At 36.3% G+C, this 15041-nt stretch overlaps 1 protein-coding gene across 34 annotated transcripts in view; it reads left to right on the forward strand.

Moving 5' to 3' along the window:
* SOX6 (SRY-box transcription factor 6) overlaps positions 1–15041 on the forward strand; it is a 451795-nt gene that overhangs the window by 157361 nt on the left and 279393 nt on the right. For 30 of the 34 annotated variants that reach the window (XM_037899741.2, XM_037899724.2, XM_037899725.2 and 27 more), the window contains one exon: positions 12336–12579. The exons of 3 other annotated variants lie outside the window; for them this stretch is intronic. In XM_037899741.2, coding sequence (XP_037755669.1) covers positions 12340–12579 — 240 coding nt within the window. In that variant the 5' untranslated portion in view covers positions 12336–12339. Of the gene's footprint in view, positions 1–388; positions 451–12335; positions 12580–15041 lie in introns of those variants that run through there. One more of the 34 variants, XM_037899733.2, reaches the window with a different exon arrangement.

Genomic DNA, 15041 nt, shown 5'->3' on the forward strand with positions numbered 1-15041 from the left:
CAATAGTCTTCTACCATTCTGAATGCAGATTCTACATCATCCCCTCAGGTTGTCTCATATTTATCTTTGCCCTGTGGGGAAAAATTTATCATAATACTATGTGATCCATCACGATGGTGTAACATTTGCATCTTCAACTGATGATTTTTATTCAATGCTTGGCAATGTTGTATTACATCATGGCCCAATATTATGTTCTGTACGCAGTGTAAAGACAAAAGGCCAGATCCTCAGCTGGTGTAAATCCTCAGCTGGGTCTATTGACTTCAATACAGTGACCTTGATTTATACCAGCTGATGATTTGGCCCATAATGTCAACTTGTCACAACTCTTTATCAGAATGTCACAATACCTTAAATAAGTGCAGGGCTCTTTTTTATCCTATAGACCCCTGGAGAATGAGTGTCTCATTCATGAATTTTGGTGTGGATGACAACACTGCTATCAAAGTCAGTAAAATCCCATGTTTTATACAGAAAATGCCTTACTTTTAAATTGATGACATAGTTCACAACAAATGTGCAGGAGTAAATGAAACCATTAGATTTTGTCTTTAGAAGTAATCAACAGCATGTATTATATATTGTTCGCCTGACTGTGATAAATTATTACCAATATACACAAGCGGGAAACTGTTACAACATATAGCCTTGAGCAAAAATTGACAGTGTTGAGAAAACTAGGATTCTTCATTTTCAAATACAGATCATATGGTGTATCCTAAAAAAATAGGAAAAATCAGGTCAGAGATGAAAACCACAATAGAGAGCTATTTATTTCAGCTGTTACGCACCACATCAGGCACTATAGAGAACATTTCAGTGCTTAAGCTGCAGTCAGTTGTATAAAAACTAACTGAATTTGAAATGGTAACGGTAAGAGTTATTTTAAAAAATAATTTGAATTAGTGGAAATGTATTGTTATATATATTTCCCTTAAACTGTCACCGAAGACAACTACTGCACTTCAGATCACTAAAGACAACTTCTATTTGGTGCTCTGGTGCTGGAGTTGTCTGGATTTGGGTTTCCTTTTTGTTCTAACACATCTCTATGCTTAGTGATGTTTATTTCAATGTATTTTTTAAAATATTGTAATGGAACCTTGAGCACTTTGGGGTTGGGGAACACCTGATAATTTTATCATTATTCACATTTCCCCTTAGGATTGCTTTTGCACTTCTAGCAATTACAGATCAATCCTGCAGGGTGCTGTGTGCCTTCAACTCCTATTGAAGTCCGTGGAAATTGAGGGTTCTCAGTCCTTCACAGGAGATGTTTGGCAATTTGCAGGATTGAACCTTAAGTATGGGAAAGTACTATAGCTTCCTTTGCAGTTGATGCAACAGCAATAGTGTGCCCTATACAGAAGCTGTACTCTAGCTGATCTCACTAAATTGAATGACTGAACAATGTAGGTTCTACCTGTGAGTCTACAGGAAGCTAAATTAACATTCTGTGATGTTTTCCAATGCCTAACCCAAACGTTCCAATAAAATTCTTTTAAAACTACATTAATGTTTACATTGGGGAGCTAGTTTAAAAATAAATTAAAATTATTAAAAACAAAGACTGAATTATTTGTTTTCTTAGTTGTACTAAATGTTTATTTAAAGTGTTAGAAATTGTATCTTTGGTTTGCTGTATATTCCATGAAAAATATATTTTTAGATGTAAAGGGCAGTTAAAACTATGATAAAGCTTTCATCAGTGAATCCTATGTCAGGATAGAAGAAAAAATACTTAAAATCCAGTCTAAAAATGAGGAAACCTTCAGTAAATTGAACTTCAAATTGTTCATGCCTTTTTAATGGCAGCTGGTCCATTTAATTTATGGAGAACACAATTAGTTATTATTTAATGTTTTATGGAAGCTTTTAAACTATTCAAACTTATTCAACTGTTGCTTTCATCTGTTCACCTAAAATATAATTAGAAACTTTTTTTTTTTATTGTCCACATGCATCGGGGACCCTGTCCATTTGTGATCATTGAAGAATGCACTGCGTATTTTTCTACGTAAGTGTTAGAGGGATTTGTCCCAGTATTCTTCCAGGCCAAAATGCCAATCAAGCGGTTACATTTTGCCTGCTTAAAACTCACCTTGAAGTTTCACCAGGACATAGTTCTTCATAACTCGCACCTAAAGCACTGTTGAGGCCTTCTACCCTAATAGTAGGTTTCAGAGTAGCAGCCGTGTTAGTCTGTATTCGCAAAAAGAAAAGGAGGACTTGTGGCACCTTAGTGAGCTGTAGCTCACAAAAGCTTATGCTCAAATAAATTGGTTAGTCTCTAAGGTGCCACAAGTCCTCCTGTTCTTTTTGCCCTAATAGTAGTTGCTGTTCACTGGTGAATTAAGTGATTCCTGTACATGCTCTGTAAATACATTTTCAGATCCTGCAAGTTTAACAGTTCTCTATGCATGTAGGGTATTTTGCTGTGTAGGCACCAGTTCAAAACAAGGAAACACTGTGCATAATACTATCTTGTTACACGCATGAGCCTGCTTTAGTAAAATAAGAGTTGTAACGAAAACACAAACTCACCAAAGTCACAAAAATCAAATCTAAGTCTGACAGTTTAGACTCATTTCATGTTGCTTACTGAAGGGTAAAATGCTCATTCATGAATTTATGTGTAAAGTGCTGTCACTTTAAGAATGTAGTGGACTTGCTGTCCCCACATCTTCCTCTAGAGCTCTATGAATACTCCTTATGGTGCTGCACTGCCCTTTGAAAGTAATGCTGTATTATCAGATCTCCACTACAGTGCTCACATGTGCAGGTGAACCTCTTAACTGTGGAGAGACATGCACCCACACAATGAAGAGGAGGAGCTTTCCATGTTGTATGATATGTACAATCTAAGTCTTAGGCTCAGTGGTTCAAATTAGGGTCTACATTTTCTCTTTAAGACAGTGTCCTTGTAATATTGTTGGGAGGGAAAAGGGTGTAGTGATCTTCCTGGAGACTTTGGGCCTGTGACTGGGTGCAGGACGTGGGGGCAGCTCTGCTTGCTGGTGCATATAGGGGCAGGACCATGGCCTTGCCCTTCTCTCCACCCCCTTTCAGGAGGCTAACACCAATTTCTGTGCTAGTCTGGAGCAGTGTTTGCGTCTTCTCTGTGAACAAGAGCTAGGCTTTGTCTGGCCCCTGTGCAGGAGTGCAAGGTGAGAAAAGGAGCTCTTTGTGTTCTCTCCTCCATTCTTGCAACTAGACAAAACCTATTGCTGAAGATGCAGTGTTAGCTTTGCATTTCTTTGGTTCTGTTTTAGTTTTTGTGACTCCCCTAGCATTGCTGAAAACACGAGGTTGCTTGTGTCTTTAAAAAAGATGGACTTACACGCTAGATTGTAGTGTATCATATCAATAGGTATTTCACATTTTATGAATAAATCAAAATGATAAGAAACTTATAATGTGTAAATCCTAAAAAGGCTCTATTTTGTGTGGCATAGGATGTTCATAGCTACAGTATCTGTAAAACTCAGTCTTTGATTTCACAGATCACTGTGGAACCGTTCATGATGATGTCTCTTGTCAAAATGCAGATATCACTGCTGGAGAGACAGTCCAGATACCAAACACCCTGAGGACATTTACGTTGAAAATGTTAGTTCATATGAACTAACCTTACCATTCCAAAACCGTGCCCTTTAAATTCTTAAAATGTTAAAAGTCACTTATACACATTGTAGATTAAAAATCTGTGGAATTTCAAGTTGAAACTGAAAGTTGTTTTTTAGTTCTAAAAGCAATTTGCTTGTCGTTTGAATCAATGCATGCCAGGTTCCAGTCTGGAGTTATTTTTTGTGAGTTAGAGAGAAACCCCTGAATATAGAAGTTTATACTAACAGTAATGCAGCTGATGCACACTTATCCGTGGAGGCACACCAGTGCACTAGTGTAATCTTTTATATGTGCATATGTGAGACACTGGGATGGTTCTTACCAGTATTTATGCTTTTTATATATTCATCCTTCTTCTGTTTTTCATTTTCACTTAATTCAAGACCTATAAATCTTATTGCTAAATAATAGCAGGGTTGCACCATAATATTTGGTATTAAAATGAGCTCCCTTTTTGTGGAAGCCTATAGAGTTTACCCTTTAGAGAAATTTAGATTTAATATTTTTGTTTTTGTTTGTTTTGTTTTCTTCCTGGTAATTATGTTTGCACTTTGCTGATGTCTAGTTGTGCATTATTACAATGGAAGGTGACAATTTGATTGTCTTCAGTTGGAGAAACAAGTAATTTTATATTCACCAAGCTGTCAGGTAACACTACCTCACAGTACTAAGAGCTCCTGGCAATGTGGTTTGGCACCTATATTCAACTGCTTTGATGCTTGCATAACCTTTACTGAATCAGAAATACTTTGCCTGCTAGAAATGTTTTTTAGTCTTGTACTATAAGGTTTTCATTAAGAAGATAATCTGTTACTGAACTGCAGAAACATTGTTTCATGGTATACGGAGGTAATAATTAGGTGATTTAGTGCAAACTGACTGATGAGCATGAAATTGAGACTTCATTTCATTATCTGAAAAGAAGATGAATTACAGAAATGCTGTATTTAGCTTAAAAATGAGCATCAAAAATATCGGTGGGGGGGGGGGGAAATCTGATTGTAGATAATGTGTATCACTCAATTCTGTGATAAGTGGCACTGAGTCATGGAACATCAACTTTTGTTTTTGCAACCCTGTGACTAAGTTTTCACTTTACTATATTTTGTGGTGTCCTAGGCAACTACTGAAAATTGATCTGTAGGAGGAAAATATATAAAGACATTGTATTTATACCAATATAACATGTATCCATGTTACCAATATAGCATATACCCCGTAAAGTATCAGAAGGATTTAATTAACAACCTGTTAGGATCTTCTGCATTACAGATTAAAGTATTGAGTTGCAGATTTCACGTTATTAAAACAAGAACTGTATTAACTTTATTAGGGTAAAAAGCTATTTCTGTTTTTTATGTGAATTGTTGACTCAAAGTCTAAATATGTTGAAATAAATTCCTGTAAGTATTTTTAGGCATCTTTATCAAAACCATTTATGCAATCTTTTAGCTAAACAATTAAGCATTCTTTTCCATAAAAACCTGCAACTTTATGCTTATTTATAGCAACCATTGTTTTTTAATCTTATTCTTAATGGGATACTTTTTATTTACACTGTATGTTCTATTACTTGCTGCCTAAAGAAACAAATTCTAACAAGTTATGATGGATAAGTTGCTGGTACACTCACTATTGTTCACAAGTTGGAAAGTCGTTGGTAAAGATTGCTTGAAGTCAGATTTTTTTTTTTTTTTTGCAACAGTAGGAAATTGGATATCCAGAGACACATGTCACAGTCATAGGACTTTAAAGTCCTCAGAGTCACCACAGAGAAGCTAATACTAACCAATTAAACAGAGGTGGTTACGTGATGTAACATTATCAGGAGAAACAATTCATGAGTCAAAGCATTCCAGGGCATATGAGCTCCAGTCCAAAGAACAGTCTTAAGCTGTATAAATAAAGTGACAGCAATATTGTCAGCTAAAAATAAACTGTAGAAAATATTAACTTTTGTGACTTGAGAAGAACACCTCTCGGGTACTAAGTCATTATCCTGTATTCCACTGCCCTTCACTGCATTCTGTGTGAGTGTGGCTGCATATTCTCAGTGAAAAATATTGATACTAAATAAAGAAAAAGGAACATCTCACCTGCCAAAAATAGCTTGCATAGGATTTTCATCGTAAAGTCTGCAGGGGTTGTATGGTGTTTTTTGTTTAGTTCATTTTAATGGTTTTGACAGTCCAATAAAGAGACAGAATCATTTTTTAACTCTAATATTTTACGAAGAATTGTAGATTTAGAAGGGTCCACAGGGGTCATCTAGTCTAACCCCCAAGGAATGTACATGACTGCACTGTCAATATAATTATCCACAATGACAAAAGGTGAATGGCAGTCTTTTTAAAAAAATACTTTTGCATCATTCAATAAACTGTGCAGATATTATATTATACATTTGAGAGAACGAAGTAGAGATGGGACCAGATCTTATTGCTTCTGAGCTTTGGGAAAGTGGATATGGAATCAAATGTTGTGATTCAGGCTATTTCTAGTAACAAGAGTAATTTGTCTGGTTTGTAAATAGAAAGGTGGGTATACCTGAACATGTGTATTGTGGAGGCTGCACTTATATGACTTAGCTTGATGTTTATCTTAGCTGGAGTCTTGGGCACTGCAATTAATGTTGTTCACTGCCATTCCTTGAATCTATTCCTTTTTCCCTCTCTTATTCCCAATGCAGTTCCTGGAATGATCTTTCTCATGAATCAGCTTAACACTGTCAATCTTCAGGGTGCTTTACAAACATTATCTAGCTAATCCTCATGACCCCCCATGAGGTAGGGACTGGGAAAACTGAGAGACTGATTAATTGATTTGCCCAAGGCCGCACTGGACCTCAATGGCAGAGCCAGGGGTAGAATTCAGGAGTTACTAGCTTTCAGTCCTATGCACAGCCCACACTCTCTTCTCATTCTCAAAATGCTGATGTGTCATCAGTCTAACTCCATGTAGGTTTTGTATGTAGGGACACGTAGGAGTGTGGGGCTTCAGGAGTAGTGAGTATTTTAGTAACTGCTCATTCCTGTTTCTAATGTTTTTTGCAATCAGATGTGGGACTTTATAATTTTAGGAAATAACTGTTTATTCTTACATGACAGACGGATTACAACATTAGATAAACAATGAATTATGTTGCTGAGTTATGTCTTCATAACTTCGTTTTACGGGAGCAGAGCTGCAAAATGATTTGGCTATTGGCACAGCATTTTCATTTTTCTTTAAATTAAGTCATATTTGAATGCTCCCATAACTTGAAATTGGGATCCTTCCACAGCAAAGGCAAATAGTGATAATTTCCCTGTGTGTTTACAATATTCTGAGCCAGTACCTCAGCTGGAATAATTGTTGCAACTCCAGTAACTTCAGTGGAGCTCTGTCAGTTTACCCCAGTTTAGCATCAGACCTATAGTTGGTATTGGTGGGATTACACAGATGTAAGGAGTGGTCAGTTGGTAAAGCATGATTCATGGATGCAGGCCTTGAGATTAGGAGGAGGCCTGAGGACTCAAGATTTGACTCTCAAGTTCCATGTAGGGCTTACCACCATAGAGTGCTGGAGTCTGCCATGAGGAGGGGGAACAGGAGGGCAAGCAACCAGGGAGCGGCACAATCACTTTCATACGGTTGTGGGTGTGGATCTGTAGCAGAGGGCCCTTTGGGTAAGATTTGACAAAGATGGTAGAAACTTCCATTTCTGCTGCCCTGGTTCTGTGGGGAGAGAGAGAGAGAGACAGGATTTCACTCTCCAGGCTTATCTGAGTAGCATCTTTCTTGAACACTAAGTTCTTGTGAAAAGTTAGAAGGAAAAATGCTTCTTTTAATTTAAAGGGTTCTTTTTTGAGGACTTCTGAAAAATGTTTCTTTTATAATTCATTTGGGTCTTGATTCTTGAAAGCACTTAAGCATGTGCTTAACCATAAGTAAGTGAGCCGTCCAGTTTGAAGTCAGTTGGACTACTTGGATGCTTAAAGTTAAACGTGTGGTTAAGTGCTTTGATAAACTGGGGCTTTGGGGGAGGAAATAAGGATGGTCACCTTTAAGGAGAGGAGGCACGGCATTGTCAAAACCCTGCCTCTATACTATTGGGATTATAGATTTAGCTTTATGAAGGCTTTGATAGGGAGGGGCAAAACAGTCTTTAGATTCCATTGCAATCTATGGTCAGCCACAAGTGTCCCTTGTCATATAGCTCATTGTTATACGATAGTTTAGGTATTCTTAAATTGTGACTAGGTGCTTACATTATTGTTGTCTGTGAGTTAATGCTGTGTAATTTGGGTTTAAATATCTACTGGCTTGGATCCCAAATTGATCCCTAATTTCCACCGGAGCCTTTCATCAGTTGGTCCTTCTGTGAGTAATGGATGGACGGTTTTAGACATTACATGTCTTTGGTGTTAGGCATGCCATCTAGTTATTTAAAGGAAGCAGCTTTAAATCATTTGAAGAACTTCAGGCCATAGAAAAGCCTTAGATGAAAAGTTTCTGTAATCATTTGTAGTTTTGGGAAAGGGTGACAAGCATTACCTTTAGGAAAAAGGAAATCTGTGATGTTTTTATAGAATGACTGTCTGCCAGGCTCCATTAGAGGACAGGCACATTCTTCTAAAGGTAAAAATTAAGGCGTATACATGTTGACATTAAATACAGGAGCGGCGCAGACCCACGCTTGGGATTTTGGCTTTACAACATGGAAACCAAGGCTAGTTGAAATTGGGGTCCCAATTCACGAACCCTTCCCATTTCCGCAACTTCACTGAGGTTTGGCTAAATGGTTCCATTTTTGTCCATCTCAATTTGAAAGTGAGATGTGTCTTGTTTTGGTTTTGTAAAACCCGAACCTGTTTGTTTAACCCAAATTAGGAAAGCTGAATAGGGGAATGGACTTCAGATAAATGATTCTGGATTCATACCCATCTGTCTCAAATCCCATGGGTATATTGTTTGCCTTGCTGATAGTTGTGCTAACCAGTCAATTTAACCAGTGTGAGAATATATTTTTTTCTCTCTGATTATAATGTGTGCTGTGTAGTCGATACACTGATATCATGTGAGTGTAATTTCCTCTTATTTTATCTCCACTGCACAATATTATAAATAAACAGTTAAAAAAAATAAAGAAGAAAAGCACCAAACAAATCTGTTGCATCTCGTTTAAGATTGTACTACTGTAGACACTTGTTCTAGTAAAGTAGAATTGGACCCACTTGATTGCATTTAAATTTTTCATGCTTCAGCAGTTTGACTAGGAGCACAGTAAAGAAAAACCCCACGAGCGAGGATAGTTTAGAATAATAGAACTTGATTTTGTGTATTATAGCGGCACCATTTGCGCTGCTTTAGTTCGGGTTGTGTCAGCACTTCCATTATAAACCCCTGTTTTCAGGGGTTATAACGAAGGAGACTTTTTTTGAACAGAAATTTAAAAAAATCATTTGACTGATTTTAATTTATAACAGAGCAAAAATAAAATAAGGTAAAATGGAAATTAGCAACATTGAGACACCTTTTACATGTCTAATTTATTTTTATTACTGAAATTGTAGGACTATGGTAAGTTAGTTTTGAATATTTTAAGTTTAAAATTGAAAAATTATTAATATTTAAAAATGAGCTACCCATAATATTTTTCAAAAATTTATTTTAGCAGAACAACCTGTTCTGTGGATCGATGGGAGAAAAACTAAGGATTAATCTGATGGGCTATTTCAGTGGGAGTATTTGATCATACTCCTTGGAAATTATGGGTTAAATTCAGCCATTGGTTAGAGCCTGATCTCACAGTCTTCCATGTGCAGAACTCCTACTGAGGTAAACAGGAGATTCTCATGGATAGGGCTGGCAGGAATTGGCCCTTACACCTGAGTATTCCCATTTAATATAGTACAGAAAAAGGTAACTTAAACTTGCAGGGAGGGGTTGATAGCTATAGGTATGTAGGACAGTATCTGTGTTAGTATATTTTAGAGATGGCACATTCTCACCCTTTCTATAAATAATTAACTTAAATTAACTATAATAATATATTTGTATGGGTGTATATATAAAATATGAGAGAAAAATTATATATATTTTTTTCTGTTGTTATATATATATAACAACAGAAAAAAAAGATTTTTCTACTGTACTGTATTACAAGTAGGTAGTTTTACTGAATGGTCACTTGAGGAATTACCAAAAGCCTATTTATGAAATAGGGGTGAAGCCTTTCTAGACTAATTATATTCAGCATGTAATTTCTAAACTTCACTCTGAATTTTGATTTTCAATTAACATTCCCAATTTGAAGATAATTTTCTATTTAATGTAATTGCAGGAAATAATTTATTGGCTGATTAAGACTGGGGGCCCAGCCTTCCTTAAGAAAACACTCCCTAACAAACCAGCCTTTAAAGCCAACTCATAGCTTTGGACAGATTTAGCCTATTTTCACAGCTGCACAGTTGTGTTTAATTAAGATTGTGCACTATTATTCATTGGTGCAATTTGTACTTGAAATTATTCTTAAGAGACATTTTCATTTCTGGTTTTGTGTCATGATTAATTTATACTGAAAAAACAACCATAGCTATTGCTATTGGAGGAAGCCAGTTCAATTTATAACAGGAATGGTGTTTGTTAAGGAGGTGAAGTCAATGCAGTTTGTGAGTTTCACTTTTAAATGCAAATTGTGACTTTCAGTTTTAAATGCACAGTTTATAAATTGTATAAAACCATAGTAAATGTATTATGTTGTCATGTGAATGAGTAAATTAACATGATGATTTTAATCAGAAATATAGAAATAATCTCTCAATATATCTTAATCTTTTGATTATCTTAGGTCATAGTAAGTATGAACCAGAGCCTCTTCAAATACCTGTAACAATAATAGTTTCTGAACTTTCTGCCTGTTATGTGCACCATAAATATGTATTCTTTAGTGGAGTATGAGTGTTATATTCACTCAATACTACTCATTGACAACTTTAGTACTCTTAAAGGAAATGCAAATTTTTATCCCCACCCCTACCACTCGTATCAAGTTGAGGCAGGATTATCATTATTTATAGAATGGTTATTCTAAATAGGTATCAGCATTTTAATATGTATCAAAGCACTTCAAAAGCTTGTAATACTTTTATTTAGAACTGTGCATAATTAGATTAGCTGTTCCTATATTAATTTTTTTTCACTGTAGAATACTAAATCTGAGCCCCCTCATTAATTGTGAGAAATTTAGCATTAGCTGTTAAATCCTATGTGAAACATGGGCTGCTACATAAAAACTACTGTTTAAATTGGAATTAACTTAATTATTTTTCTTCGCACTTGATATTTCCTTCACTGTAATATTCATGAAAGCATGTGACACATTTGTAAATTTAACTGTTAGTCTCAGATTTCCAGACCCTTTAATCAGTATTTATTTGTCTGTAGAAACAGTACTAGTGAGTTAATGATTTGCTAATTTGAAAAATGCTCATGTGGTTTCCTATGTTAACTGATTTGTGCATTTTTAAAGAAATGGTATGAAATCAATTATTGCTAAAGAGCAATTAAGGTGGAGATCTTATTCCTTAGTTCCAAAGCAATTTCAGTATTACAGATATTGTAAAATTACTAAAAACTGTAAAAAAATCTAATATATTTTAGATGTCTGCTTTGACAGTTGTGGTTATTTTCACTAGACATTTTTAAAAAGTGTTTAAAAAATTTGAATTGGAATAATTTATATTTTAATTTAAGTAACATAAACTGTGACACAGCTGTGTTTGCATATAGAATGGCATTAAGAAGCTATTATTAGGAAATGACCTTTTAAATAAATATACTTATTTATTACAACTTGACACTCAGATTTAACAGAATTCTTTCAAATGCTTTGTATCTTGTATTCAATATCTAATAAAGATGGAAATATAATTATTTCAGGCACTTAAGTCAAACTGCAGAAGATTGCTTCAAGACTAATCATACATTATCAGTCATTCGTTCAATAAGCCACTTACAGTTTTATAGCACTCTTCAAGTGAATATCTCAGAACCTTTTCCAAAAGGTAAAACTGGATGCAATTTAAAACCGGTTTAGAGACGGTAAAGCTTTAAACAAACAAATCATAGTCTTTCTTTGGAACAGCTTGGCTAATGACTTAGAAAGTCTCATCTGTGAAGAAAACAAATTCCACATGTAAGGGACAAAGTAAGCAAAGGATCCAATCATGCAAACCCTCATTTATAGGAGTACTCCTTATTTACGCAAGTAATCCCATTGAAGTCAACTGAAGGCAGTAGGACTGTTCATGGGAGTAAAAGTTTAGCGGACTGGGCCCAGAGACACAATTAACAGAATATACATGTCCAGAAAAATCATCATTCTCTTACGTCTGGAGAAAATGATACCATTTTACAAGTCTAAATAAATGGGATGACACAGGATAAGTCAATACCATGTTTCATTTGGAGCCACTGAAGACCCCTTTATCACATAACTGAAATGCTCTGAGTTTCTGAAGAATCTGTTAAATGGCCAAGGATCTAGACCTTCCCAACCCTTAGTCCTTTGAGTAGTCCTATTGACTACAGTGGGATTACCTAAATGAGAAAGGACTACTCGTATATAAGGGTCTGCCTCCAATTTTCATGTTTTGATCTGTAGCTTCATCTATGTACTCAATAGTAAAATCTTATGTCCTGCCCTCTTTTGTGTTCTACAGAAGAATGTCTTCCAAGCAGGCCACCTCTCCATTTGCCTGTGCAGCTGATGGAGAGGAAGCAATGACCCAGGATTTAGCATCACGAGACAAGGAAGAGGGCAACAATGATCATCATGTGGCCTCCCATCTGCCTCTACACACCCTAATGCACAACAAACCTCACTCGGAGGAGCTACCAACTCTGGTCACCACCATCCAACAAGACGCCGACTGGGACAGTGTTATCTCAGCCCAGCATAGAATGGTAAGTTTTCCATTTATATGCAGCTTTTTGAATTTCGTATCTCAGAAGATTCCTCACCTCTCATTTTGAAGGGTCTATTCTATGCAACCCTTCATAGATTTCTAATTAGTAAGATGCCAGGCTTATTAATTGATCAACATCAATATGGAATAATTATAAATTATAATTGTACAATCTTGTTAAGTATACAGGTCTATATGAGTGAGATCATATGATGATTTCACCTTCAGGAGGGAAATGCATCTATTTATCATGTTTCCAGTCATCCCCTGATTTATGTCATAACCTCTTTAGCTCATATATTTGCGCATTAATTTCAGTAAGAAGAGTGTAGCTCATAACTGTCCGTCATCTAATTGGGCTGCAGGAGATGTTGAAGGCAGAAAGAAACTTTAATACGTTTCTAAAGAAGGGCCTTCCCTTGTCTACAGTGCATATTCAACTTCAAATAATAAATGTAATATTAATTTTCTCTCTGAAACCGAGCAAAGCGAGAACATTCATAGTCTGGCACTGGAACACATAGGCTAACATCTGGGCTGATACCACAACTCATTATGTTTATTGGAAATGGTAGCCTTCTGTGAAGGGCAAATAGTTTAAGAGATTAACTGCATATCAAGCCTTTCGTGTTCTAGAACACCAGTTCAAATACAAACAAGGTTAGCAGTGACTGAAAGTTATCACTGCCTGATATTTGTTCAGTGGTTTATATGAGATGAGTTTGGAGTGGTCTATCCCATTGGACAGACATCCATGTGACAAAAACACCATTATGATTGAAACTAACTGGGAGTCTCAACAGAGCTGCCAAAAACTGAATGCGCATGGAGATTCAATGAACTTCTTACCTGTATATTTGCCTGTGCTGAGCAGAGTCAAGGTGTGTGGACTGGATATTTGCTTCTGACTGCATCTGTTCTGTGGATGGAGAACTCTTGTTTTTAAACCAGCACCTTTCACAAGCAGTAAATTCATACAAATAAGCTAAAGTGAAATGCCTGCCTTTTCTTTGCTCTTGTGAGTTTGTCAGATCTATAAAATCAGATATTTTCATTAAGAATTATTTTTTTCATTAAGTTTGAAAACTAAATAGTACCATCACCATAATACATTTAAAACGCATCAATAACAATACATTTATTTCATAGGTTAGAAACATAATGATAGTGATTTATCCTATACAGATGTTGGGAGACTTAAACCATTCATATGTTTGATCCTGGGAATGAAGGCACTAAATATATGCTAAGTATTTCTGTAGTAACACTTATAATAACACTTATTAAATTAATTGGGATGACTCAGAGTATATAAATAGAGCAGGAAATGCTGTCTAATCAATAAGCCACAAATTGAGTCTGTGCATAACTCATTGCAAGATCAGGGTTTAAAAAGTCTCCAAGAGTCTGATGCTTCAGTTGCTAAACAGACAAAAGCCCCTTGATTTCAACTGAAATTATGTGTGATATTTTCTGTTGTTTGTAAAGATAGACCAGAATGGTCCTGGAGCACATATAGGTATACATAATTATCCAGGTAATGGCTGTTATAGAAAAATCCTAGATATTGGAATAGAGCCTCATTTTAATTGCATATGTGCTCAAGACATTCAATAATTAACGTATCACAGTAATTCTCAGTTTGTTCCATTTTATAGATAGGGAAACTGAGACACAGCTAGGTTGACCAGGTATGTTGAAGAAAAAATGAGTATGGAGTTGTCTATCCCATTGGACATCCATGTGACAAAAACACCATTATGATTGAAACTAACTGGGAGTCTCAACAGAGCTGCCAAAAACTGAATGCGCATGGAGATTCAATGAACTTCTTACCTGTATATTTGCCCGTGCTGAGCAGAATCATTCCTGGAAGCTGGGAGTGGGTGACGGGGATGGATCGCTTGATGATGACCTGTTCTGTTCATTCCCTCTGGGGCACCTGGCATTGGCCACTGTCAGAAAACAGGATGCTGGGCTAGATGGTGTGACCCAGTATGGCCATTCTTATGTTCTTATGAGCCATTCCCGCCCATTCCAGAGTGGGGCACGTGCACAATGGGAGTTGCAGCCTGAGGGCAACAGTAGCAGTCATGGAGTGACTCTGTCGTCTGGGAGGAAGGAATTCTCAACCTTCCTGGAATCCCCCAGGGCACAGGCAATATACTCAGGCTCTGTGCGGAGAAATATATTAGTACTTCGGTCAAAATGTTAGAGCCTCACAGAATGTGATCAAACATCCAGCGCGTGTACAATAATTTAAAACGACTTTACATTTATAATGGCAAAATGTAATTTCCATTTTCTCTCTTTTGGAATGATACGCTTTCATGCCAACATTTGCTGTATCTCTGAGGAGACTGAACAGCCACAAGTCACTCTCCTGCCTATCATGTTTCAGAAACAGGTGCATGAACTTTGCTTGAGTGACTTAGCATTCTGGTTTTCCTCCCTTGTTGC

The sequence above is a fragment of the Chelonia mydas genome, chromosome 6 (assembly GCF_015237465.2).
Source record: "Chelonia mydas isolate rCheMyd1 chromosome 6, rCheMyd1.pri.v2, whole genome shotgun sequence".
NCBI classification, from domain to species: domain Eukaryota; kingdom Metazoa; phylum Chordata; order Testudines; family Cheloniidae; genus Chelonia; species Chelonia mydas.